A 25,359-nucleotide genomic window follows, 5' to 3' on the forward strand; every position below is an offset into this window, starting at 1 on the left:
ATAAGACCCCAACTAGAGCATGGTTCCAGTGTATGCCCTCACCAGGATTATTTGATTCAAGAACTGGAAAAAACAATCCAAAGAGAAGCAGCTCGGTTTGTTCTGGGTGATTTCCGAGAAAAGAGTAGCGTTACGAAAATGTTGCAATGTTTGGGCTGTGGTAAGACTTGAGAGAAAAGAGACGAGCTGCTCGACTAAGTGGTATGTTCCGAGCTGTCAGTGGAGAGATGGCGTGGAATGACATTAGTAGACGAATAAGTTTGAGTGGCGTATTTAAAAGTAGGAGAGATTACAATATGAAGATAAATCTGGAATTCAAGAGGACAAATTGGGGAAAATATTCGTTTATACGCAGGAGAGTTAGGGATTGGAATAACTTACCAAGGGAGATGTTCAATAATTTTCCAAATTTTTTTGCCTTAATTTAAGAAAAGGCTAGGAAAACAACAGATAGGGAATCTGCCACCTGGGCGACCTCCCTAAATGCAGATCAGTAGTGACTGAAAGATTGAAATTGGTTTATAGAGGATGGTTGCCTAGGTATACTTCCTCTTAAAACAATAATCACCACCACTTCTTCCCCAGTACTGTGTAGAGATGTGAAGAATGCAAGAATGAGGAATGTGGCCTGCACGCACGAACTTCCTGTTCTGCCCAGAAAGATCGTCTCTTATCTGCTCTATCTGCTACACGAAAACATTGATCCACACTTTCAGTTTGCTGGATTACAACTGACAAGAGCGAAGAGTTGCCAGTAGAAGATAATATGAAGTGGGCTGGGTAGTAGCGGAGTTGCTGTGCTGACCATTGCGTCACTGGCTCTGCTGGTGAAAACCCCTTCTCCCCGTGCCTCACCGGGCATGTGCATTCTTCTGATCTGCCAACAATACAAATCTCCTGGCCTGAGAGAAGACGTCACCGTCTAGGAGGCCCGCCTCTCCCTTCAGGGGAGTAGGAGTTTATTTAGTAACGTCTCCGAAAACCGTAAAAGTAGTTAGTGGGATGTAAAGCCAAGAATATGATTATGAATATGAATAGCTTTGAGTGCGAGGAGAGGCTGCCTAGCCGAGGAGGTAAAAGCGTGTTCGGGGTCAAGCTTTCGTACCCGGCGGTGGGCAGCCTATGGGCCCGCCCGCTCCACAAACGGAGCCCCGCAAAAAATAGACTAAAACAAAAAAGTATTTGTTTAAACATTGTGGTGAGGGCCCACTTATAATCATAAAACACGTCGCAGTTATTCTCGATCGTTTGGCGTGGGAACTGGAGGGGGAGTGGAGCATGATAAGAGAAAGCTCTGATAAGTCCAGCACTGCCTAAAAATAGATCAGTCGATATTACAGGTGTGACAAACTGTTATTTTTGTGTAACTACTACATCTGTCACTGCTACAATAAAGTAACTGTGAAAAGTAACTGTTAAAAATAACGTCTAACGTTACTTACCATTTATTGGCCACAGCCTGGTCACGGCTTCGAGCTTGTCACCTTACCGCTGTGTTGCGAAGTCCCATTCATTCACTCGCACCTGTTAAAAGTCGGTGCAGCAAAACACGCATTCCTATTTGCTATAAAGTTAACGAGAAGCAGACAACGGGTAAAATGAGAAGACAAACCAAAACCAAACCACATGGCACTACAGCCCTTGAATGGCCTTGGTCTACCAAGCGACCGCTGCTCAACCCGAAGGCCTGCAGATTATGGGGTGTCGTGTGGTCAGTACGACGAATCCTCTCGGCCGTTTTTCTTGGCTTTCTAGACCGAGGCCGCTACCTTACCGTCAGAGAGCTCCTCAATTCTAATCACGTAGGCTGAGTGGACGTTGAACCAGCCCTCAGGTCCAAGTAAAAAACCCTGACCTGGCCGGGAATCGAACCCGGGGCCTCCGGACAAGAGGCAGGCACGCTAAATCTAGAGGAGTGAGTTTGACAATGCCCCGACCAAGAATAGAAGACAAGAAAATATGATGATCTGTCTGCCAAACATCGACACAAACCGGTACAAGAGGATCGATTAAGTAAATTGAAGTAATGTTATGTTATCTATAATATCAATATGGAAAGTTAGCATACTAATTTATTTATGGTACAAGAAAAGTTATACGTATGAATCTTATAAAAAGATTATAATGTAGATAGCCTTGCGCGATGTCTGAGTCAACGATTACCCCTGAGCACTTGAATGTCATAACAGTTTACACTTTAGTTACCAGATGACAGTAGCAACTTAAACAAATACAGTATATAGTATATTATACACTATAGTGTACTGAAAAAAAAATTAAATGGCGTATGGCTTTTAGTGCCGGGAGTGTCCGAGGACAAGTTCGGCTCGCCAGATGCAGGTCTTTCGATTTGACACCCGTAGGTGACCTGCGCGTCGTGATGAGAATGAAATGATGATGAAGACAACACATACACCCAGCCCCCGTGCCAGCGAAATTAACCAATTAAGGTTAAAATTCCCGACCCTGCCGGGAATCGAACCCGGGACCCCTGTGACCAAAGGCCAGCACGCTAACCATTTAGCCAAGGAGCCGGACACTATAGTGTACTGTATTTGACTTAAAGCAATCTCCTACGAAAGCGCTCTCACTTGGAAGATATGCCTCCTACCTGAACTCTGAAGGTCTCGTTCTGTGTATGTAAGCTGTTACTAGTGACAGTTCCCACTTCCCATATACTGTTTTCACTAGTACGTTATTCTGTTGGCGTTACTCGGTAACCTGTTATTTTTTGTCCTCGATACATCTGCAACAGTGACAGGTATGTAACTGTGACAACGTAACTGCTACGTTATTTTTCAGCAATCTCTAGTCACTATCTTCCCGTTAATGGACCCAGAACTCTTCCACTGCGCCACTCTGCTACACAAACCCCGAAACTCATGGTTTTCCGTGGACGTGGGGTGTTCCGTCGTCAGGCGCGGGTGTCACGCCAGCCCAAAGGTTAGGCCGATGAGTCGCGATCCGAATCGGGTGGCGAGAGCGCCGTTTCGGCGGTGGACACTCCTCTTCCGGGAGGCCATGCCCTCCCACTCCAGACCCCAAAACGCCTGCTACTCCAGATCCCAAAACAGCCTCCCAAATAGTCAATTTCACTACGGATCAATCATGAGAATTGTTTCCTGCAACTAGGAGGTTTGCCAGGCCTAGAGAGTCTTTCATTGCCTCGCTTTTCATGGCCCTTTCTTTACTTTCACTAATCTGTTCATTCTGCAAAAAGTCAGAATTCCTCTAATTAGAGTTACAAAAGAAAGGCTACCTAATCGTATTCCCCTTTAAACAATAATCACCGCCAACAGCAAGAGCAACAACAATCTCTGCAACCAGACGTTTCCCCTGCTTGACATATATTCCTTTCCATAAGACCTTCTATGCATTGGGAAAGTCTTTTTTTTTTTTCCCCTTCTGAAGATATGAAGCACAAAAGTAAACTATTGTTATATCTACAATTTTTCATTAAAGAGTGCTTTAATGTGGAAAATATGTGAATAATTAGATTCTCCTAACATTAATCGGGAGGAAGAGTTCCAATCTCTCGAAGACTGAGGGTAATGGCTGTTGTACGTGAACGACCATGAATGTTCAGAAAATCCTTAGACCTCGAAAAGTTAATATCATGGCTGTCGGAAGACAAGTTGCCAGAGGAAAACTCTGAGAGAAAAAATATAAGTGAAAACCATTCCAGTCTGCACTTCTGCCTCGCGGTGGTCACGTGCGTATCAAACTGTGTACTTAAGGGGAAACGATTAAAAGTCATTAAATAATTTCTTTGCACAGACAGAAAGTATGCTGTGTAATTATTTACAGAACATATTTTTATTCATAATATTAACAATTAATATACAGTATATACATAGGTTTTCGTTCAAAACAAACATGATGACGAGGTGAAGGTTGTTGTTTTACGAAGAAGAACAATGTCATTATAAGCACCAAGAAGCATGAACACACACTGAAGTTTCTTTTATCCAAAGTAATTCATTTACGGTCGTATACTTCCCAGAATCCATGAAACATATGCATCAACTCGCGTGTATTCGGAAGGAAGCTCGACTTCGTCACAGATTGTCGATCGGAAGGACAGGATACCCGTCAAATAATCACGTAATTCCCCGTCGGGCGCTCTTTGCGTCCTCATAAGTGATCCACCAGTGATGCAACAACACAGACTCCTGGTTTCAATGGTAGTGGCGCATACTTGAAGTGTCTCGTCGATATGAAAGATTGACTTCTTGTACTTGGAACACTCTTCCACCCCAAGCATTTCAACAGACTCCTTCATCAACCCAGCAGACTGTCCTGTGAATAAAATATTCAGCTGAAGAATATATTCAGTTAACAATTTATATACACTGACTGACAGAGCAAATGCAACACCAAGAAGGAGTGGTCAGAACTTTATGCCAATTGCAGGGTAGACTGACGTCACTGAGGTATGCTCATGATGTGAAATGCGCCGCTGTGCTGCGCACGTAGCGAACGATAAATGGGACACGGCGTTGGCGAATGGCCCACTTCGTACGGTGATTTCTCAGCCGACAGTCATTGTAGAACGTGTTGTCGTGTGCCACAGGACACGTGTATAGCTAAGAATGCCAGGCCGCCGTCAACGGAGGCATTTCCAGCAGACAGACGACTTTACGAGGGGTATGGTGATCGGGCTGAGAAGGGCAGGTTGGTCGCTTCGTCAAATCGCAGCCGATACCCATAGGGATGTGTCCACGGTGCAGCGCCTGTGGCGAAGATGGTTGGCGCAGGGACATGTGGCACGTGCGAGATCGGCGCATCCGCCGCCAAGCGGTGGCAGCCCCGCACGCCACGTCAACCGCCATTCTTCAGCATGTGCAAGACACCCTGGCTGTTCCAATATCGACCAGAACAATAGAACAATTTCCCGTCGATTGGTTGAAGGAGGCCTGCACTCCCGGCGTGGCGTCCGCTCAGAAGACTACCATTGACTCCACAGCATAGACGTGCACGCCTGGCATGGTGCCGGGCTAGAGCGACTTGGATGAGGGAATGGCGGAACGTCGTGTTCTCCGATGAGTCACGCTTCTGTTCTGTCAGTGATAGTCACCGCAGACGAGTGTGGCGTCGGCGTGGAGAAAGGTCAAATCCGGCAGTAACTGTCGAGCGCCCTACCGCTAGACAACGCGGTATCATGGTTTGGGGCGCTATTGCGTATGATTCCACGTCACCTCTAGTGCGTATTCAAGGCACGTTAAATGCCCACCGCTACGTGCAGCATGTGCTGCGGCCGGTGGCACTCCCGTACCTTCAGGGGCTGCCCAATGCTCTGTTTCAGCAGGATAATGCACGCCCACACACTGCTCGCATCTCCCAACAGGCTCTACGAGGTGTACAGATGCTTCCGTGGCCAGCGTACTCTCCGGATCTCTCACCAATCGAACACGTGTGGGATCTCATTGGACGCCGTTTGCAAACTCTGCCCCAGCCTCGTACGGACGACCAACTGTGGCAAATGGTTGACAGAGAATGGAGAACCATCCCTCAGGACACCATCCGCACTCTTATTGACTCTGTACCTCGACGTGTTTCTGCGTGCATCGCCGCTCGCGGTGGTCCTACATCCTACTGAGTCGATGCCGTGCGCATTGTGTAACCTGCATATCGGTTTGAAATAAACATCAATTATTCGTCCGTGCCGTCTCTGTTTTTCCCCCAACTTTCATCCCTTTCGAACCACTCCTCCTTGGTGTTGTATTTGCTCTGTCAGTCAGTGTATATATAGGATGGTAGGAATCATCATGAACCGGGTATACCAGCGTTATAGTGTTGGTCATACTGATAAATAATTTGAAATAAATAATCCGATATCTCATGCCCTTGTCATTTTATCAGTTGCTGAAGTTAGCCATTTAGATAACTTCGCGGGTGAATGCTAATGAACTTTGCGAGGCGGTGTTGCTAAATCTGTACGTGACTTGAGAGCAAGAGATGAAGAATAAAACTGCGCCAGAAGAGGGGTTTGAATACAGATTTCCAAGCTGAGAAGATCACGCCAAAGTACTCTACGGTGACATTGGGTGAAAGCAACGGCGTGTTGTGTTTGATGCTGACTTCTCGGCATGGTTCTCAAGCCGATCATAAGCCACGTGCAGATTTAGCAACACCGCCTTGAAAAGCCTATTTGAATTCACCCGCGAAGCGATCTGATTGGCTAACTGCAACAACTGATGAAATATAATCACATAAATCGCATAAATATGATTTTCAAATAAAGGGTATAGATCTATACACATGGTTATGAGGGTATTTAGGGGTTGTAGTAAAGATGTAAGCGAGAGGGTATATAAGTCTCTGGTAAGACCCCAACTAGAGTATGGTTCAAGTGTATGAGACACTCCCCAGGATTACTTGACTGAAGAAATGGAAAAAATCCAAAGAAAAGGAGCTCGATTTGTTCTGTGTGATTTCCGACAAAAGAGTAGCGTTACAAAATTGTTACAAAAGTTGTGCTGGGATGACTTGGGAGAGAGGAGACGAGCTGCTCGACTAAGTGGTATGTTCCGAGCTGTCAGTAGGGAGATGTCGTGGAATAACATCAGTAGACGAATAAGTTTGAGTGGTGCCTTTAAAAGTAGGAAAGATCATAATTTGAAGACAAAGCTGGAATTTAAGAGGACAAATTGGGGCAAATATTCGTTTTTAAGAAGGGTAGTTAGGGAGTGGAATAACTTACCAAGGGAGATGTTCAATAAATTTCCAATTTCTTTGCAATCATTTAAGAAAAGGCTAGGAAACAACAGATAGGGAATCTGCCACCTGGGCGACTGCCCTAAATGCAGATCAGTAGTGATTGACTGATGACAACGGGGCGAGATATCGAATTATGTCAAATTATTTATGAGAATGACCAACCTTCTAACATTCATATACACGATTCACGTTGTTTCCGATCATCCTGTATAGCCTATACTATAGGATGCATTGTTTTATGGTGTTAAATAAATGCCAACAATGCTGTAAAATAGGATAAACATAATGATAGATGAGTGTGGAAACAAATAGAAATAGAAGGAAAATACTGAGGATAAAGGGCACATTTTCATACACCGTATAAACGTCTGTCATTGCGTTTATCCTTTTACGTATTCCTTTCGATATCCCTATCTTTCTACATACGAGGTTATAACAAGAAAGAGTTCCTTTTGACTAATTAATGTTATGTCAGAATTTCAAGGTCAATAAAATCAATATTATTATTTTATTATTATTAATCGATACGGCCACCTGTGGGCCACGTTTACACAATCTTCCTTCTGTCACGCAGACTGATACCCTTCTCTTTACACTCTCGCCAAAGATTCTTGAGTCTTTGACTTCTTCTTGCTCGTTCTTCCACCGAGATGTTCCGTGGCTTCGCATGTTGCTCTTCAGACGCATCCCTCAATCCTGCAACCTTCTTCCTAAATGATGTCCTTTCTTTTATATCCTCCTCCTTGATACCTATTTCTGCCAAGTCATTGTGCACGTGTGTAAGCCATCCCGGTTGTTTTTTTCCACCTTTCCTGCAGAAGAAGTATCCTGTTGGCCAATCACTCAGGGTTCATTCTTTTGGTATGTCCATAAAAGGTCAGTCTCCTTTTTCTCATCACAGTCGTGATTCTTTCTACTGTCTTGTAGAGCTCCAAATTCGATCTTAACCGGAATGTGTTTAGGTCACTCGTCGACTTTCTAGGGCCTAAGATTTTTCGCAAGAATCTTCTTTCTCTTTTTTCAAGGACTGGATCAGCCATCCTCGTCAAGGTTTCTGCTCCATAAAGGCACTCTGTTCTATATGTTATGTACTTGGACCTTGATTGATTGATTGATTGATTGATTGATTGATTGATTGATTGATTGATTGATTGATTGATTGATTGATTGATTGATTGATTGATTGATTGATTGATTGATTGATTGATTGATTGATTGATTGATTGATTGATTGATTGATTGATTGATTGATTGATTGATTGATTGATTGATTGATTGATTTGAATTTTGACTTAGAATACGTCGTTCGTTACATTCATATACTGTGCCCCATGTGGAATTCCGAGTGACACATGAGAATGCATAACAAGGTCGGCTTCATAACTTTACAACTGTAAATTATGTTTTAAAATGTTAAAATGTGCTTACAAAAGTGAATTATGAAAATATTCTTTGAAATTAGTTTCAATGATATCGTTCCAGAGCGACAAGTAGTGTCGATCACACCCCACGCAGGTCATTCGTTCGGACTCCACAACTGCAGCCGTTTGAAGGCTGGATCACTGTCTTATTCACAGAAATCTTATCAATACCAGTTGCTTTTCTAGCTTTCAACTCTAGTACTCCCAGGCTGAATGGCTCAGACGGTTGAGGCGCTGGCCTTCTGACCTCAACTTGGCAGGCTCGATCCTGTCTCATTCCAGTGGTATTTTAAAGGTGTTCAAATACGTCAGCCTCGTGTCGGTAGATTTACTGGATCGTAAACGAACTCCAGCAGGACAATATTCCGACACCTCGGCGTCTCCGAAAACCGTCAAAAGTAGTTAGCGGGACGTAAAACATTGATTATTATTATTATTATTATTATTATTATTATTATTATTATTATTATTATTATTATTATTATTATTATTATTATTATTATTATTATTATTATTATTACTTTAGTATCTTTTTGTAAGTATCTTTATTGCTATAGGTAAAATTTAGTACTTCACTAGTATTAGTAACCTTCTCTACCTTATATCCAACTATCTTTACATCCTGCTGACTGAATACGTCTGCTTTCTGTAGATCCTCACATATACACTACCCTTTTTCGTTAATGGACCCTGGAATGTCCTTCCTGGAACCTGTTTCTGCTTTAAAGTACCTATGAATACTAGAACCTATCTTTTTTCACAGTGTTAATTAATCAACAAACTTAAAGCCACAATTTTTCATCCTTCCCATTCACCTCACTTTACGGTACTAATTTTATTGTATGTGATAATCTCGATTTCAACACAAAATGGCGGATGCAACCACCATTCACTACGACGTTACCACTTATTGCAACGATATCATGTTTCAACCATATCATTCTTATTCACTCACACCCGTCCAGTAACTTCCCTGGTTGACAGCCCTTCTTAACATAAAGCCATTGCGCAAGCACTGTAATTGTCGACGCAGTCCTTGCCATCGTGGACTTCCACTACACTGTTCAGAACACGACTACAATGCTTTGTTAGAAATGTTACAACCTCAAATGGAATGCTGCCTACTGTTTAAAGCTGATTTTCTGTCTATAGAAAGAACGGCATGCACATCTCATTACTGTATAATAAAAATAATTCAAGGTTTGGTTCTGTTTTGCATATAAGCATTCAAGCTAGCAACACACATACAGGGGTAAAACAAACATTTTGCGATTAATATAGTAATCAGTGTAGAGAGTAACCTGATATCTTTTCCTCCTGATCGCTGAATCGGAGTGGATATGTCAGTAGAATTTCCATCTGTAGTTTTAGGGAGAGCATCAGGCCTTAAAACTCTGGCCCAAAAACAAAATCAGCCAGGTTGGCTCCAGTGACCCCAAAAACAAGTGGGGTGAGCTGAGGAGAGTGTATACAGGGTCTCCCTTATAAGCCCAGACCGAGCGCACGGTGTTTTTACTCTGCGCTACAGCAGCTTCCTCAGCCCAACTACACCGCGCGTGGCCGCCCTGCTTGAAGCGTGTATGCGGTCTTAAATTAAACTTTACCTTATAAACGATGCTGGAAGTATCATCCTTCATAATGAGGGACTTCATAAAAACCATTAGGATTTTCTGCACACCAATAGCGATAGTTATAACTGTTCACACAACCATTAAGACGAAACCAGGTCTCATCCGATAAGAACACAAGCTGCGGGTCGAATAAACAACCATCCAATGATGCAAGATAACACTCACAATATCTCACTCTTGTGGCTCGATCAGCAGTTTATAAACAATGGGCCCGTGTATACCTCTACGGTTTGATGTGTAACAGTTTTGTAGCTCTGTGTGCAGAAAACATCGAAACCCCTACTTGTGCTAATTGTGTGAGTGATTTATTCGGTGACCGTTCAAGATTCGCACCAGTGTCATCTAGCTTTTTCTGTGTTAAAACTGTTCGTGTGCGCGCATTTTTTAATAATGACATCCTAAATCTGATTATGCTCACAAAGTTGAGTGAAACATGTCCAATAAGGATTTTGTGTATTGGAAAGGTGGTTCTTTAATTATTATAATTTGATACTCTGAACTCCAATACGGTTGAAAAAAAAATGACATCCTAAATCTGATGATGCTCACAAAGTTGAGTGAAACATGTCCAATAAGGATTCTGTGTATTGGAAAGGTGGTTCTTTAATTATTATAATTTGATGTTGAGGACTGAGCCAGTATTTTCAATTTATTTACAGTTATGTGAATCTGTGCTCACGAGGATGCTGAGTGGCTCATGATTTCACCAGGAAATTGCTGAACAAATGCATCGTGTACCCGTCGAGCCGACTCGTACTTAAAATAAATTTTACATACGGAAATACGGTGTTGCAATGATAACTGTCTCACCATGTTAACAGCTGAGATTCAGACTGGCGACTCATGCTTGCCAGGTCGAACACGTGCACGCTCCTTGCGAGGTCAAGAATTAAGCGCGCACCTCCCGTACAGCTGCTTAGGTCTGGGAGAGTAAAACCGCCGCTGGACAGTCTGGGTTTTTAAGAGGGACACTAAGGGGTTGTTCTGCCCGAAGGCAGGTCCGAACCTCCGTAGAGGTATTCCTGAGCCGGAGTTTACTTGCGGTAGGGTGGCCAGTTCCTTTCCGCTCCTCAATTCACTTACCCCCCCCCCCCCACCAACAGCGCGTGGCAACCCATCCAACTCCTGACCACGCCCAATGTTGCTTAACTTTGGAGATCTCACGGGATCCGGTGTTTCAACACGGCTACGGCCATTGGCAGAGGGACACTATGTGTATTAAATAAGTGTCATGACAACCTCTGTTTAAAAGATTAATACACTTGATCACAGTGGCTTGGTATCCTAATGAAGTTCATGACGAAACGTGTTGTTGTCATCTTCGTCTTCGTATTCGTCAATACTTATTTTAAGGAGCTTCGAATATCATAGAACTCACCCCAATGTGCTTTCACCTAACGTACATTTTGTATGAAAACCTATATTAATATCGTTCATTTTCTGTTGTTTAACTTTGCCATGCTCAGTGGCTCAAACAGAACGCACTGGCTATCGATCCTGGCTTAGCCCGTCGGTATTTTAAGGTGCTCAAATACGACAGCGTCGTGTTGGTAGATTTATCGGCACGTAAGAGAACTTCTACCAGACAAAATTCCGGCACCCCAGTGTTTCCATACAGAGTCAGTCATTCTCTAGCTAGAAGGCCACATCCATTGTTTCTGAGGCGATCATGGCGAGCACGTTCTTGATAGTCTTCTCCAAATTCAATCTATTTTTGGCTGCTTTCTTCAGTTATTCCATCGTTGACGTCAGACACTTGGTCTCTGCTTCTACTTGGGTGTTCCACGTTTTCCTTAGAACAATGCGCACAATTTTCCAACCAGGAGGATGAAAACAATTCAACAGTTGTTTCGGGAAGACAGGTTGCCTCCATCCTACAGATGTGTTCAAACCAACGGAGTCGTGACCCCTTCATTTTATTCTCCATGATCGGTTGATTAGAATCTGTTGAGTTCCGCCTATAGTCTTAAAAAAGAGATGCTAAGAATTCTAGCACACATCGCATTTGAAAAATCTCCAGTTTACGCAGGTCTGCAGCTAACAATGTCCAGGTTTCAGAACCATACAGAAGAATTGGAAGAACAGCACCATTACAAATCCTATTTTGATTTTCAGGCTGCTGGTTTTTCTTTCCCAAAAGCACCATTTTCAGCTGATAAATGCTACCTCGGCACTGCCAATCTGGGCAGTGATATCACTTGAGGCTTTTACTTATGAGGCTTACAGCAGAGAACGCAAATAATTGAAACAAAGGTGCCAACTGTTGAAGTGGATTATCAGTAATCATCCTCCGCACCCCAGAGAATTTTCGAGACAAGTCCAAAGCATGCTCTTCCCTTCTCGATAATGACACCGCCTTTGCCCTTCCCGACAGCAATCTAGTCTAAAGTACATCATATTACACAATAACGTTTGCATACTACCTCTTAATTCAGTGATAAAACATTCCTTTCGTTTCGCACCCAGTAGCTGCTTTTCAAGGTAGGCTTTCTTCAAGCATCCTTCCCCCTCTGATCACATTTTTGTCTCCTGAAATGTAAGCGATTCCAGTGTACGTACATGTCCTTAATGTAAGTCTCAATTCTTTCTATCAACTGTCCGGTACACTTAATATAGAAATACATTACTTAAGGTTTTATATCAAAGGAGAGCTTATGGGTAGCAAAAGGAAATGACGATCGGGTAAGTATCGTTGTCGTCTCACAAACACTGAAACGAAGAGAACTGAGCAGAAATACTCGAAAGGACTGAACATTTTTCCTTCTTTGCTTTTTTTTTCCTTTTTCGTAGAAAATGATTTCGAGCATATGTCAGCTTTTCCGTAATAATTTCCCCTTTGACCGTAATGCCGTAATCGTGAGGTGAAATCCGTAATAGTTGGCACCTGTGTTGAAACAACCTACTTGTTTAACAGGTACACCCGTTTTGAGTATGTTGTACTTTACTCTCTGCTGCACAGATGTACTTGGCCTGTTTGTATGTATTATCAAGCCCAGTTTGAGTGCTCTGTTGCCAATATCCTTCAGCAGTGTCTGAGATGATGTCCATGTTTCTTCCATTACAACTATACCGCTGACATAATTTGCACTTTTGAAAGATAACCAATTTTTGCCAATGTAATTCCCGTTCTATTTTTCGTGCACTTCTCCATAATCCAATCTATCACAATGTTAAAGAGCATGGGACTAAGTACATATGCTTGTCACACTCCTGTATGGACAAAAAATTCCCCTGTGGTGCTTCTGTTAACTTTTACTCTGTAAACAGTACCATCATAGCGGGTACGGATCATATTTGCTATCTTGTTTAGTATGCCAATTGCAAGCATAGGCTTCTACATCGAGTGCCTCCAAACGCTATTAAAAGTGCTTTTGAAATGATAAATACTGTGACAGTTCTTCCACTGCATCCTATGCGCTCTTCTAGGACCTGTTGAACTGCCTGGTCTGAAATCACATTATTGTTCTCTCCTAGTCTCCTCACGCATTTGCTGCGGACGAGATCGCAATATCTGAGCCATTAACTTGCCCACAACCGAGAGTAATCTTCGATAATTTTCACACCTTGCCTTGTCTCCTATCCTGAAGATTGGAACAAAATCTGCTAGTATCCAATTTGATTATTCCTTTCCTTCAACCAAGATTATAGTGAATAGGTTGAGTGGTTCAGGAAAGATAGAAGAACGGTAAATAACATTATGATTGTAAAAACAATAATAGATAAATATACCAAACGGAAAGCAGAAAATCTACATATAACGGCAATAGATTTTGAAAAGGTCTTTGACACAGTCAACAGGAGTGCACTGGTCGCGGAATTATGCCTGTTAGGTGTGTCTAGAAAGATAATACAAGCGATTGAGGCGATCTATGGAGGGGTGCCTTGTAGTATAATGGTAGGTGATGGGGTAGTACGGTATCAGATAGAATCTAAATTGGGTTTGAAAGAAGGGTGTAAGCTATGTATTCTGGTTATTTATCAATGATATATTAATTGCACATGGAGTAGATAAGTAGACCTGTCCAGTTTTAGTAAATCATGCAATGCGAGGCCTAATTTTTGCGGGCAGGTGCAGGTCTTTCTATTTGACACCCGTAGGTGACCTGCACGTCGCGATGAGGATGAAATGATGATGACAACACATACACCCAGCCGCCGTGCCATTGGAATTAACCAATTAAGGTTAAAATCCCCGACCCGGCCGGGAATCGAACCCGGGACCCTTTGAACCGAAGGCCAGTACGCTGACTGTTCAGCCAACGAGTCGGACGCGGTGTCGAAGAATTGACACAGAAGGCTTCGATAATGAACCAACAGTAATCGTTTGAAATTTGAATGTTCAAGATCACGTGGGTAGACGATGTCACTTACTAGGGGGTAAGGGAAATCACGTGAAGTCTTAACCCTCGCAAACAAACAGAAAAGTGCTATTTCAGTTACATTTCAGAAATAAAAATACGTCCTGATACAACAGAACGTAGAAGGCAAGATGGGAGGGAAACGTGGACATGTGCGAAGAAATAGATGGTGTACAGAGGAAAGCAGCAACATTTGTAACAGGGGATTTCAGGCGAAAATGTGGTGTATCAGAAATGTTAGAGAAACCTGGGTGGGAAACTTTAAGTAAGAGAAAACTAGACTATAGGATTATGTAGAGCCTCTACAGGAGGAAGCATGAGGGTAAATCCGTAAGAGGCTTCAGTTGGAAAAGAATTACATCGGCAGGGCTGACCACAAGTATAAAATTAGAAGGGATTTTAGCAGAAGCGATTGGAGTAAATTTTCATTCATTGGGAAGGGCATGAAGGAGTGGAACAGTTTGCCAGGGAGAGTGTTTGATCCTTTTTCAAAATCTGTACAGATATTCAAGAAAATAATGTACCCGATGCATTTACTGGACGTATTAAAAATGGCGCCTACGGAAGGTAGAGGCCAGCCTAGGCAAAGAAATGTGTAATAGGGTATCGATATTGATGTATGCTAGAAGGCCATGACTAACTTAAACCTACCACTATGAAGGCGGTGTACAATGGTGTAGAATCAATAGAATTGTTTTTAAAAAATAAGAAGGATCAAACAGATTATTATAAAAAACTGACTTTAAAAATTGACGTGGTAAGGACAAGATATCCCGAACATTGCTCTCAAAAATAAGCAAGATTTGCAATATCTAACGTGAAATTTTAAGCTGAGAGGACGGAAATATTGAACGAAACGAAGAGATAAACATTGAAATACCGTAAAGAGGGAATAAAAATCCAGAAGCTTTGAAAAGTCCATCCAAATACTTAGACGCAAAGTCGTTTGGAAACAAGAAGTTGATTGAGACGTGAGAGCTCGAGGTTGAGCTATATTTAGTGGAAATAATAGCAAGGACCGCCTAAATAAAGAAGCAATCACTATAAAAAATATATATATACTACGCAGAACCATGATGAATTCATATTTTCCAGAATCGACGCATATTGTCTACTGTGTTCCTGAACAGATGATGGCTTGCTAAATCGGCGTAGACCAACCTGGAGGGAGATGTCATCCTGGCTGTTAAAACCACCCGACCCGTGTGGAGGAAGTCACTCTACCTGAGATACCAGTGGTGGAGATCCTGCCCAGTTCCCGATCCAAGGCCTGCGACCAGACCGAAGAGCAACTAAGGCCCGAGATATTGAATGGCGAGCTAAGTAATAGTATTAAGTAGTATAATTTCTTATGTAGAGTATTACCAGTATATGCAATAGATCTGAATAGCCTAAGCGTGAGACAATTAAGTGTGCAGTGAATATAAGAAAGTGCAGTGTGAAATATTTAAGTCGATATCTTGTTACAGAATGGTAACGTGTTTACTACATTATTTTATCCAAGGATGAAAGAATACGATTTAAAAATGTGACATAGTGTAACAGCTGTTTTCAAAGAATCCCGGTTAGTTAGAAAGATCCATGAGTGATGTAATACCAGTCAAACCCAGTTACGTCACAGAGGGATGCATGTTTGAATTGGTTAAGTTAAATTACCATACTCTTTGCTGTGTGAATATATTGTAAGAATAGATACTGAATTTGGGGTTATATGTTGAATTGTATGACAAAATGCGTTTTGAGGAACGAATTCTGCGCTATTGAAGAGATACGTATCGTTGTGTTTAATTAATATTGGAGGTTAAACGCGGTAATTATAGATGTTAAATGAATTAAATATGGGTTGAATTGAAGGTTAATAATGAAATAATGGAAGTATGTATGGTAGTTTAAATGATATATTGCGCAGATTAACAGGAAGTAAAACGTATATGATTTATATAATGTGCGATGTAGGAGCACATATAAAGCGACTACGGTATATAAGTATGCCCCAGGAAGGAACTATAGCAAGGTATGGACAATAAAATTACGCATATTTTAATGAAGGGTGAAAGTGGTTTGACAATAATAACAACCGGTGATGGGTAAATGAATACATGATTATATCATATTCTGAATGAATGGTAATTGCGTGGAAGATCAAACTTGTATGCAACTAGTATGATAATGTAGTGTTGAAATATCTTTGTGTAGGCATTTGCACATCTATATATGAAAAATGCTTATTGGCTATGTGTATATTGAACTGGAATACGTTACATAAGAAATTATCTAGCTAGAGTAGGGAAATTATTTGAGATTTACGTAGGATATCATCGATGTTTTGTTAATCTGAAATATTATTAGAGCGAATATTTAGTTAGGAGCCGTTATTAAGTGGCAATCGGACCGAGAAACTTAGTGCGTCATTCAATATTTCATTTTCTTCACTGTAGTCTGCACCAACGAACTCAGATAATTTTCAATGTAACTTAGGTCACTGATATTTGTATTCAGGACACTTTATTCAAATTCAGTTCATTTCCGCGATAACTTGAACAATGTAATGGTTGTATTTTTGATGAGGGTATATAATTAACACCGTGAGTGATGGAATAACTTATTGGTATACCGAATTTTGACCGTGGTCTGAAGACTTTGATGTAATATATACTTAAGTGACCAGATGTAAATTTTAATAGGAAGATGAAACAAAGCAACAATTCATTTCAGGAATACGCGACCCAGAATGTTGGGATATGTAAACTTAGTTTAGGAGTAAGGCAGCGCTGACCTAGAATATTTGATTCAGTAATTAAAATATTTATTTATTAGGTTGATAATTGGAAGATTATGAGCAATATTTGACATTAACCATTTCTTTCGCGAATCTTGATAGTTTAATAAATGTGTTTTCTTGATTAATTTTTATATAATGAAATGAGTTTTCATTTGTAATGGTAGTCAGTAGTTGTACTTAGTGAGTAAGGTTCTCGTTATGCGGATATGTTTTTTTTTTTGAAAGGTTGACTGAGGTTTACGTTCACAAAATCTACTACTGAGCGTCGAATTACGTAATTCTGAACCGCGTATGATACCGTTACTTTCTCTTTGAATGCACGTTAAACCAAAACATAGAAAAATTAACCATTTTTCTGGAGGCATGAATACCCTGAGATATGTAACTGACTAGTTGGGAAAATACTGTGGTTACCCTGACCCGTAGGGTGCAATAATAAACACCAACAAAAAAAGAGAGAAATGTTAGAGGGCATTCGGCCTGTGCAGGTTATTGCAAATAAAGAATTTTTGTGACTTGTGAATAAATTAATTCCATCCGATGGTCTATGGAGATTGGAGAGCCGAAGCAGGCGACTACCTATAGGGGTGAAATACAGTGGGCACTTCAAGGGCCCTGGGATCGCTACGGTAGCTCCGAAGGCCCTTCAGGAACTCTGAAAAACGGTGGCAAAAGTGGCTCTGGTTAAGACGCAGCAGGTACCAAAATGGTAATTTAAAAAAATGCAACGTAAATGTTAATCTTATAGTAGCTGTGTAGTATTATTTGAAGTAATTCCACCTACTAGGAAAATGTCCTCTTTTCTTAATTTAAAATTTAGTGCTTGATAATAATGTATTTGTATATACCATTTGCCACCGAGGTGGACACCTCATTTGTAAATAAAGTGATTTTGATTTTATTTTATTTCCACAGCGTGGAACCTCCGGTAGTGATTCGACATCTATGATACGGCAACTCAGCTATGAGGAACGAAAAATAGGAAAAATCCCTAGGATTTTCACCAACCATCTGTAGGAAAAGAAGGAGGTTGAATATGACTGATAACAATAGCTTACATTTTAGAAGAAAAGCCTAATTGATTGTTAAAAGTAGTTGTTCTTGAATCAATTTTTTTCTTGGTGATTCTGGAAATAACTTCCGCTTTTACCAATCATGTCAGGTTTTTATACAAAATAAGAATTAATGTTTCCACGATTTCAACTTCTGAGTACACAAATATATTCAAACATAATTCCACACAAGGTGAGTTTTTATTTTAAAAACAATTTAAAAATACTCTACAGAATTTCTGTAATTTATTTAATGACTACCTTGGATCAAATCCCCCTGTGGGTGGGGGCGGTAGAATAACACCCACGGTATCCCCTGCCTGTCGTAAGAGGCGACTAAAAGGGGCCCAGGGTCTCTGAACTTTGGAGCGTGGGTTGGCAACCACGGGGTCCTCAGCTGAGTCCTGGCATTGCTTCTAATTACTTGTGCCAGGCTCCTCACTTTCATCTATCCTATCTGACCTCCCTTGGTCAACTCTTGTTCTTTTCCGACCCCGACGCTGTTAGGTTTGCGAGGGCTAGGGTGTCTTTCATTTTCGCGCCCTTCGTGGCCCTTATCTTTTTTTTGGCCGATATCTTCAATTTTCGAAGTGTCGGATCCCTTCCATTTTTCTCTCTGATTAGTGTTATATAGAGGATGGTTGCCTAGTTGTACTTCCTCTTAAAACAATAATCACCACCACCACCACCTTGTATCAAAACAATTCAAAAGTGTTCCATTAATGTTTAAACTCTTATTTGACTTCCTTGCAAAGTCTTGAAGATGACTGTCCCGCCTCAACATCCAATAGTATTTGGCCATCATAGCTGTATTCCAGTTCGCCAGGTATCCCCTCTCCATATCCTTAATATCCTCGTGAAAACGTTCACCCCGCTCTTCACTCTAATGTCCCTAATTTGTCTGAAAGGGGTCGATATGTGAATGTAGAAAGTGGACTTTCACACTCATCTTATAACCCATATTCTTCAAATTTTCCAACATTGTTTCAACAATGGCCCTGTAATTATGATCTTTGTTATTCCGTAGAAAGTTCTCTGTAACTGATCGGAGGTCGGTCCATGAGTCTTTTTCTCTTTTCTTTATTGTCTTATCAAATCTTCGCCCTTCATCAATTCCAGCTTTCAATTTGTTTTGTGTGATGAACGGAAATTTCTTGGAAAGTTATTTGAATCAGTGTTCATCGTGTGGTAGAGCCCCTACAAATAACTTCATGAAAGCCAATTTTATGTGTACTGGTGGAAGCAAGATTTTTTTTGGTTCTATAAGCCATTCGTACAAGATATTTTTAGTTCCAGGCGCAAACTGTGTCTCCGCTCTGGCCAAACTCTCACACTCCAATGTCTTTGCCTTGCCCGACAGTCCCATTTGCATAGAAAGCAAGGCACAGCAATATATATTTGAAGTCAAATTACGAATAAACTCTACGTGATAGGAGAAAACTGAAACCAGTTCTGGAATCAGCATAAAAATTGAGATAATATCACAATTAGTTTTCAGTCATCTGATATCATGCAGACTAGTGTAATAAGCAGAGTGTAGTATTTGTACCAGTATTGGTATTTAATTTGGATTACAATTTTGAAGGAAGTGGTCACATCCTTCCCGAGGAAAAACGGGGAAACCACGATAAAATATTTCAAGGATGGTTGATAGTGATACTTCAATCCACCTTCATGGAACGCACAACATCCTTGGTCATGCGGACGATGTGAACGATATCTTAGACAAGGCCGAAGACCTGGTGAGGATCACCCGACTGATTGACAAGGACGCAAATAATGTTGGACTGGTTATAAACACCGGAAAAACCAAGTACCACACTGTTAGTGGAGACGTTCACGCTGGAATCGACAGCATGAGGGTTGGTGACAGAGTCTTTGAGTAGGTTACAGACTTAAAATACTCGGGCTTCGCGGTGAATGAGCAAAACCGATTCAAGGCAGACATCCAGGGTCGCATCAGATCTGCAGAAGCTACCTACTTTTCTCAACTGTATTCGTTTCAGTCGTGTCTTCTCTCTAATATTACAAAGGTACTCCTCTACAAAACTAGTTTTGGTCCAGTATTATGGTATAGTTCCGAGACATTGTCCCCCCAAACTTGACCGGCATCACCTTGCAGATTTTGAGAATAAGGTACTATGATGAATCTATGATCCTGAATCTGTTGACGGAGTCTTTAGACGCCGAAGCAATTCAAATAACCATGTTCTTAACAGAATATCAAACATCAACCAATTCAGGAGAAGAAGACAAGTTCAGTGAATTGGACACGTACATTGCATGTTGGATGATAGGGCGGCTAAGAAAGCTTGGTGAAGAAACGGATTCTTGGGAGACCCAGAAGGCGTTGGCGAGATCAGTTGATGGAAGACCTCATAGCTGGAGGATTAACGGGAAATTGGCGCTTACTGACACACCACCTTAACAGCTCGCGAGCAATCTTGAGTGCGGTCAAAAGTCATCTTCACTGATAGCGCTACCATAAGTAAGTAGTTCCTAGACGTCTTTTTGCCAGCCAGAACGTTCATGCTCCATTTGGTCCTACTCTGAAGGTATTAGCATCATCATCATCATCATCATCATGTCATTTCATTCCCACCCTCAGGGGGTGGGCGGGCCATCAGCTCAACTAGGAGCTCTTCAGCCTTCGGAGAAAGAAAAGAAAGGAAAGAACCAGAACTGCATAGGCGTATGTATCGTACATACAAGAAAAGGACAAGAGTTATTGAAGAGGCGTGGGGATACCACAACCAACAAGGCGGAACCCAGGGAGGACCCGCAGTGCCCCCGCACAAGCGAGCCCTACTAACACCAGAAGTAAGAGGCGAAAAATTTATTGATACCGCTAGGCATCTCGGGCGCGCATTACAGAAAGAGATAACGTTACTGAGAATACACAAGTGCAGTTACATGTTGTGGAGGGACATGTAGAGGGGTCGGGAAGTAGGTATAAGTCTACAGAGAAAGGCGAAACAGATTACATCCCTGGGTGGGGAAGAAAACTGGGGTGCGGAAGAACATGGGAATACGGCAGAGGATAGTATTGCAGGAGAAGGTAATATAGCGTGGTGGTCATGTTAGTGACTGAGGTGGCATAGAGGCGAAGGAGGTCGAGGATCTGAAGAGGAGGTAGGACAAAAGTTGGGTGAGGAACCGGGGGCGTCGGGGGAGGGGGAGGCGAGACAAACGGGGAGGGAGGAACATAGGTCTGTGTAGGCGGGGAACGGGTGCGGGGCGGGGAGCGAGAAGGCTCCACACGATATGCTCGCCGACGAAAACGGATACCATGGGCGATGAGGTGGTCGAGGTCCGCATCAGGGGGTAATTGCAGGCGTACCATTAAGGTCGGTCCATCGTCGTTGAAGATGCGGATCGCCCGACGAGCGAAGACGCCATTCCGACGCAGTTCCTGGAGCAGGTCCCGTTCGGTGACAGCGGGGTCGAGCCCACGGATGACACAGCTCGGAAGGTGAGATGGTTGACCCGCTGGAGCGGAGACGTCTCCACTGCTGGAGGATATGGGAGGAGTTGCAACGGTGGAAGCCGGAGAATGGATGGAGGACGGAGACAGAGGAGGAAAATCAGGGTCATTATCTCGGACAACTAAAGAGGAAGTAGAGGTCCGGTGGTGAGAGGGAGCAACTGCAGAGTAAGCGGTGACAAGAACCGGAGTAGAGGGATCAGGAGGTACAGTAGTGAACGGGGTAGACTGTAGAGGAGAAGAACGACTAGTTGTGGGAAAGACGGTAGAAGTAGTAAGTGGAGAGGGATGACTAAAGGTAAGGGTAGAAGAAGAAGAAGAAGTTAAGGAGAGAAGGACGGAAGTGGTGACAGTGGTGGTGGTAGTAGTAATAAGGGTATGCGAGGAAGGACTGCCGGCGGAAGGGAGAATAGGCTTGAAAGGGAAATCAGGAAGGGAGTGCATGTGTTGGAGGAGATGCTCAGGAGTAGAGACCGCTGAATGCACGACGTCGTCGGTGAAGAGACAGATGCCGTTCTGGATGATGCCGAGCGGTGGTCCAGGAAATTTGAAGAAGGCCACGACATCGGGAGAAGGTTGACCAGAGAGGCCATCTTGAAGGCGAAGAACGGCGTCAGCATATACGCCGCGGGCACGAAGTTCATCGCGTATGGCAGTGGGAGAATAGATGGTGTCCACGCCCTTGATGAGACAGGAATACATAACTGGGGAGGCGACTGCCAACTAGGCGTCTGCCTAATTATTATTGATTGGCCCGGCTGAGGCAGTGAAGAGAGGAGCGCCACCCAACCGCAAAATGAAGAGGCGTGACAATATTGCGAAGGATGGGTATTAGCTTCATACAGGTCAGCGTTACTTACCTTGAGGTGTAAAGCCCAGACCAGCGGCGAACAATGCTTCACCTTCAAGAGAAGGAATATCTTTGGAAACTTGAGGTAGGCACACAGGTTGAATAATACCTAGAAAACATGTCATGCATAGCATTAATATACTATACTTCCAATGAAATATATTAGCACAGTATTATAATTTATACTAATATCATGACGAATATAAGAACAAGTGTGAGGACTCCCTGAGTTTAAGTGCGCTCCGCCAGGCAGCGCTAGAGTGGGCAAGCTCCACAGTACCGAGGAAACGTATTACTCCGTAACTGATAAGTATATACACTGTCCTTTATAAAACAATGAGAGATTACAATTAAAATACCACGGCAGGGTACAATGGAATATTCATACATGGAAATAAGAGTTACGCCTTCATCGCATGTTGCGGAAAGCACAGGTTACTGGAGTGTACATATACAGGTAAATAGCACGTAACTCCCAGCATATTAAAACAAACACCCATGAAATATTTAAAGGTAATACTCTATATACAAACTCAATTTGTCGGTTACTGGACTTTCTAAAGCTTGCGTGAAGATTTGGCGGATGTTCGAGATTGTAAATCTCGCCCGATTTTCTTCGTTCTGAAGAAAAATCGGTACTTCAGATAATGATAAACAAGTCTGGGGATTATATCCATACCGAGCTCGATAGCTGCAGTCGCTTAAGCGCGGCCAGTATCCAGTAATCGGGAGATCGTGAGTTCGAGCCCCACTATCGGCAGCCCTGAAGATGGATTTCCGTGGTTTCCCATTTTCACACCAGGCAAATGCTGGGGCTGTACCTTAATCAAGGCCGCGGCCGCTTCATTCCAATTCCTAGGCCTTTTCTATCCCATCGTCGCCATAAGACCTATCTGTGTCGGAGCGACGTAAAGCAAATAGCAAAAAAAAAAAAAAAAGATTATATCCATAACATGTTGAAGACAACAGCCAGCTCCTGAAAGATTTTTTAGATGGAATCGATACAATCAAAAAATATTTCGCCCCACGTCGGTTTTGAGTTCAGTTTTCCATTAATTACCTTCCAGGCCTGGAAAGGAATGTCACATACACTTTGGAAGGACGTGTTAAGAACACTTCATTCTTGCTTGAACCGTAGTCTTTTATTTCGGTGAGAACTGAAAATTTACTTTGATTATTCTCACGCAGAGACTGGGCACAGGGCGAACACGTGAAAGTACACTAGAATGACCCACATTTGAGTCTAACCTAGTCAGCGTTCGGGGACGGATGCATTGTGTGGAGGTGCCAGGAGAGTCAGCGTGGAATGTGAACGGTGTGTGGTATAGTAATTCGAGTGGGAAGAGGAAGATGATTGGAGTGGAGCAATATCGTGCAGCTATTGGGAGATGGCAGAGGAAAGAGGGAAAGGAGATAGCTAGAAATAAAGGAGGTATAATGGAAGCAAGAATGATGGACGAGATGATATTAGCGGCAGCGGTGATATTGGTACTACTAACTATAGGAGGTGTAGAGGTAAACCCTGGCCCGACTTCTAGTGGCAACATGAACTGGGAAGACGTGGAGGTCATAAAAAAAGTGGTGAAAGAAGTGGTGGAAGAAGTATGCCCGTTTGAGCAGATTAAGAATATGATGAAGGAGCAAATGAAGGAATTTGAGCATATACGACGGTGGATACAGGGAAAAACAGACGACATAATGAGCAAAGTGGAATCCAACGAGAGAGAGATTATAACACTCAAGACAAGAATAAGGGAGATGGAAGGAGAGGTGGTGAAGCTGCGATCGGAAATTGAAGACTGTAACCGAGAACGGAGGAAGAAACACCTATTTATATATGGAGTACCGGAAGATAAAGCAGAAGATAAAGTACTGACAACATACAAAGTAGTGGAGATTATCCAGAAAATGATGAGGATTAACTTTAGCGAAGTTGACATTGATGTTGTGCAAAGGATAGGCAAAAAAAGGGGTGACAGACCGATAAAACTGAAGCTGTTTTCCACCTTGATGGCGGAAGCAGTGTTAAAAGGTGCAGACAACATACGTAGCACAAAAATTTGGATCAAAGAAGACATTGGCAGAGAAGGGGTAAAGAACATTAACACACTGAAGAAACATTTGGCCAGGGCTAAATTACAAGGGTTGAGAGCCTATATTAAGGGTCAAAAATTAGTTGTGACTAACGGTATATGGACCAGAATGTGGACTGCGAAGAAATTACGAGAGATGGAAAATGACAGCAAAGACGAAATGGTAGTGGAAAAAAGTGTGGAAGTAAGACAGACCAGAGACAGTAAAGTGGGCGAAGACGGACATGGAGGTAAAGAAAGAACCAAGGACAATAAAGCACCGGATCCAAGCTCGCAGCAAGAAAGAAAGAAAGGGATGGATGCGATAGCTGAAGTATTCGAAGTAGCGAACAGGGAGGTATTAGCAGAGATGAGGAGGGAAATAAGGGAGACCAGGGCAATATTGAAGGAGTCCAGAACGGAGGCCAGTGGCAAAGAAGAAAGAAGAAAACAGGGAGCGATTGTGGGAGTAGAAACGCAGGATGTAACAAGAGCACGCAAACGAAGCGAAAATACGACTGGGAGTCAGGAAGAAGAAGCAAGAGGTGCCCTAGTGAAAGGGAGAAGTTTGAGCCTAAGAGAGGTATGGGGCAAAAAGAACAGAGAAGACGAAGGCATAGTGACAAGAAGTAAAAAAGGTAATCTGTAGTTGGAAGTAAATTGCTGCGTTCTGGAGAATAGTGGAGTGTGTGCATGTTATACATAGCCATGACAAGAGCGGTTTAATGACAAGTGGGTCTGAAGAGGCATGATACCAAATGGTGAAGTGTGTAGTGAATGAGGAAGAGAGTGTGTGTAACTAGGACAGGTGCTAAGGAGAAAGTGAATATATGGAGATGGTTGGAATATGAGCTGGGGCTCTAGTAGCCTAGGGATATGTGAGTTAATATGGTTTCATCTTAGTTGACGAATTGCTTGGGCTTTAAAGGTAACTAATATAGTGAAATACTAGATGCTGAAGTGTGATTACCAGTAGAGAATCTTAAGGT

At 42.4% G+C, this 25,359-nt stretch overlaps 1 protein-coding gene across 5 annotated transcripts in view; it reads right to left on the reverse strand.

Moving 5' to 3' along the window:
• The window catches only part of LOC136874486 (melanization protease 1), a 186,204-nt gene that overhangs the window by 32,967 nt on the left and 127,878 nt on the right, over window positions 1-25,359 (reverse strand). For 3 of the 5 annotated variants that reach the window (XM_067148114.2, XM_067148113.2, XM_067148117.2), the window contains exons 6-7: window positions 22,309-22,407; window positions 3,778-4,299 (exon numbers count right to left, since the gene is read on the reverse strand). In XM_067148114.2, the coding sequence (XP_067004215.2) occupies window positions 3,983-4,299; window positions 22,309-22,407 (416 nt within the window). In that variant the 3' untranslated portion in view covers window positions 3,778-3,982. Of the gene's footprint in view, window positions 1-3,777; window positions 4,300-22,308; window positions 22,408-25,359 lie in introns of those variants that run through there. The other 2 variants (XM_067148116.2, XM_067148115.2) reach the window with 2 other exon arrangements.

The sequence above is a fragment of the Anabrus simplex genome, chromosome 5 (assembly GCF_040414725.1).
Source record: "Anabrus simplex isolate iqAnaSimp1 chromosome 5, ASM4041472v1, whole genome shotgun sequence".
In the NCBI taxonomy this organism is placed as follows: domain Eukaryota; kingdom Metazoa; phylum Arthropoda; class Insecta; order Orthoptera; family Tettigoniidae; genus Anabrus; species Anabrus simplex.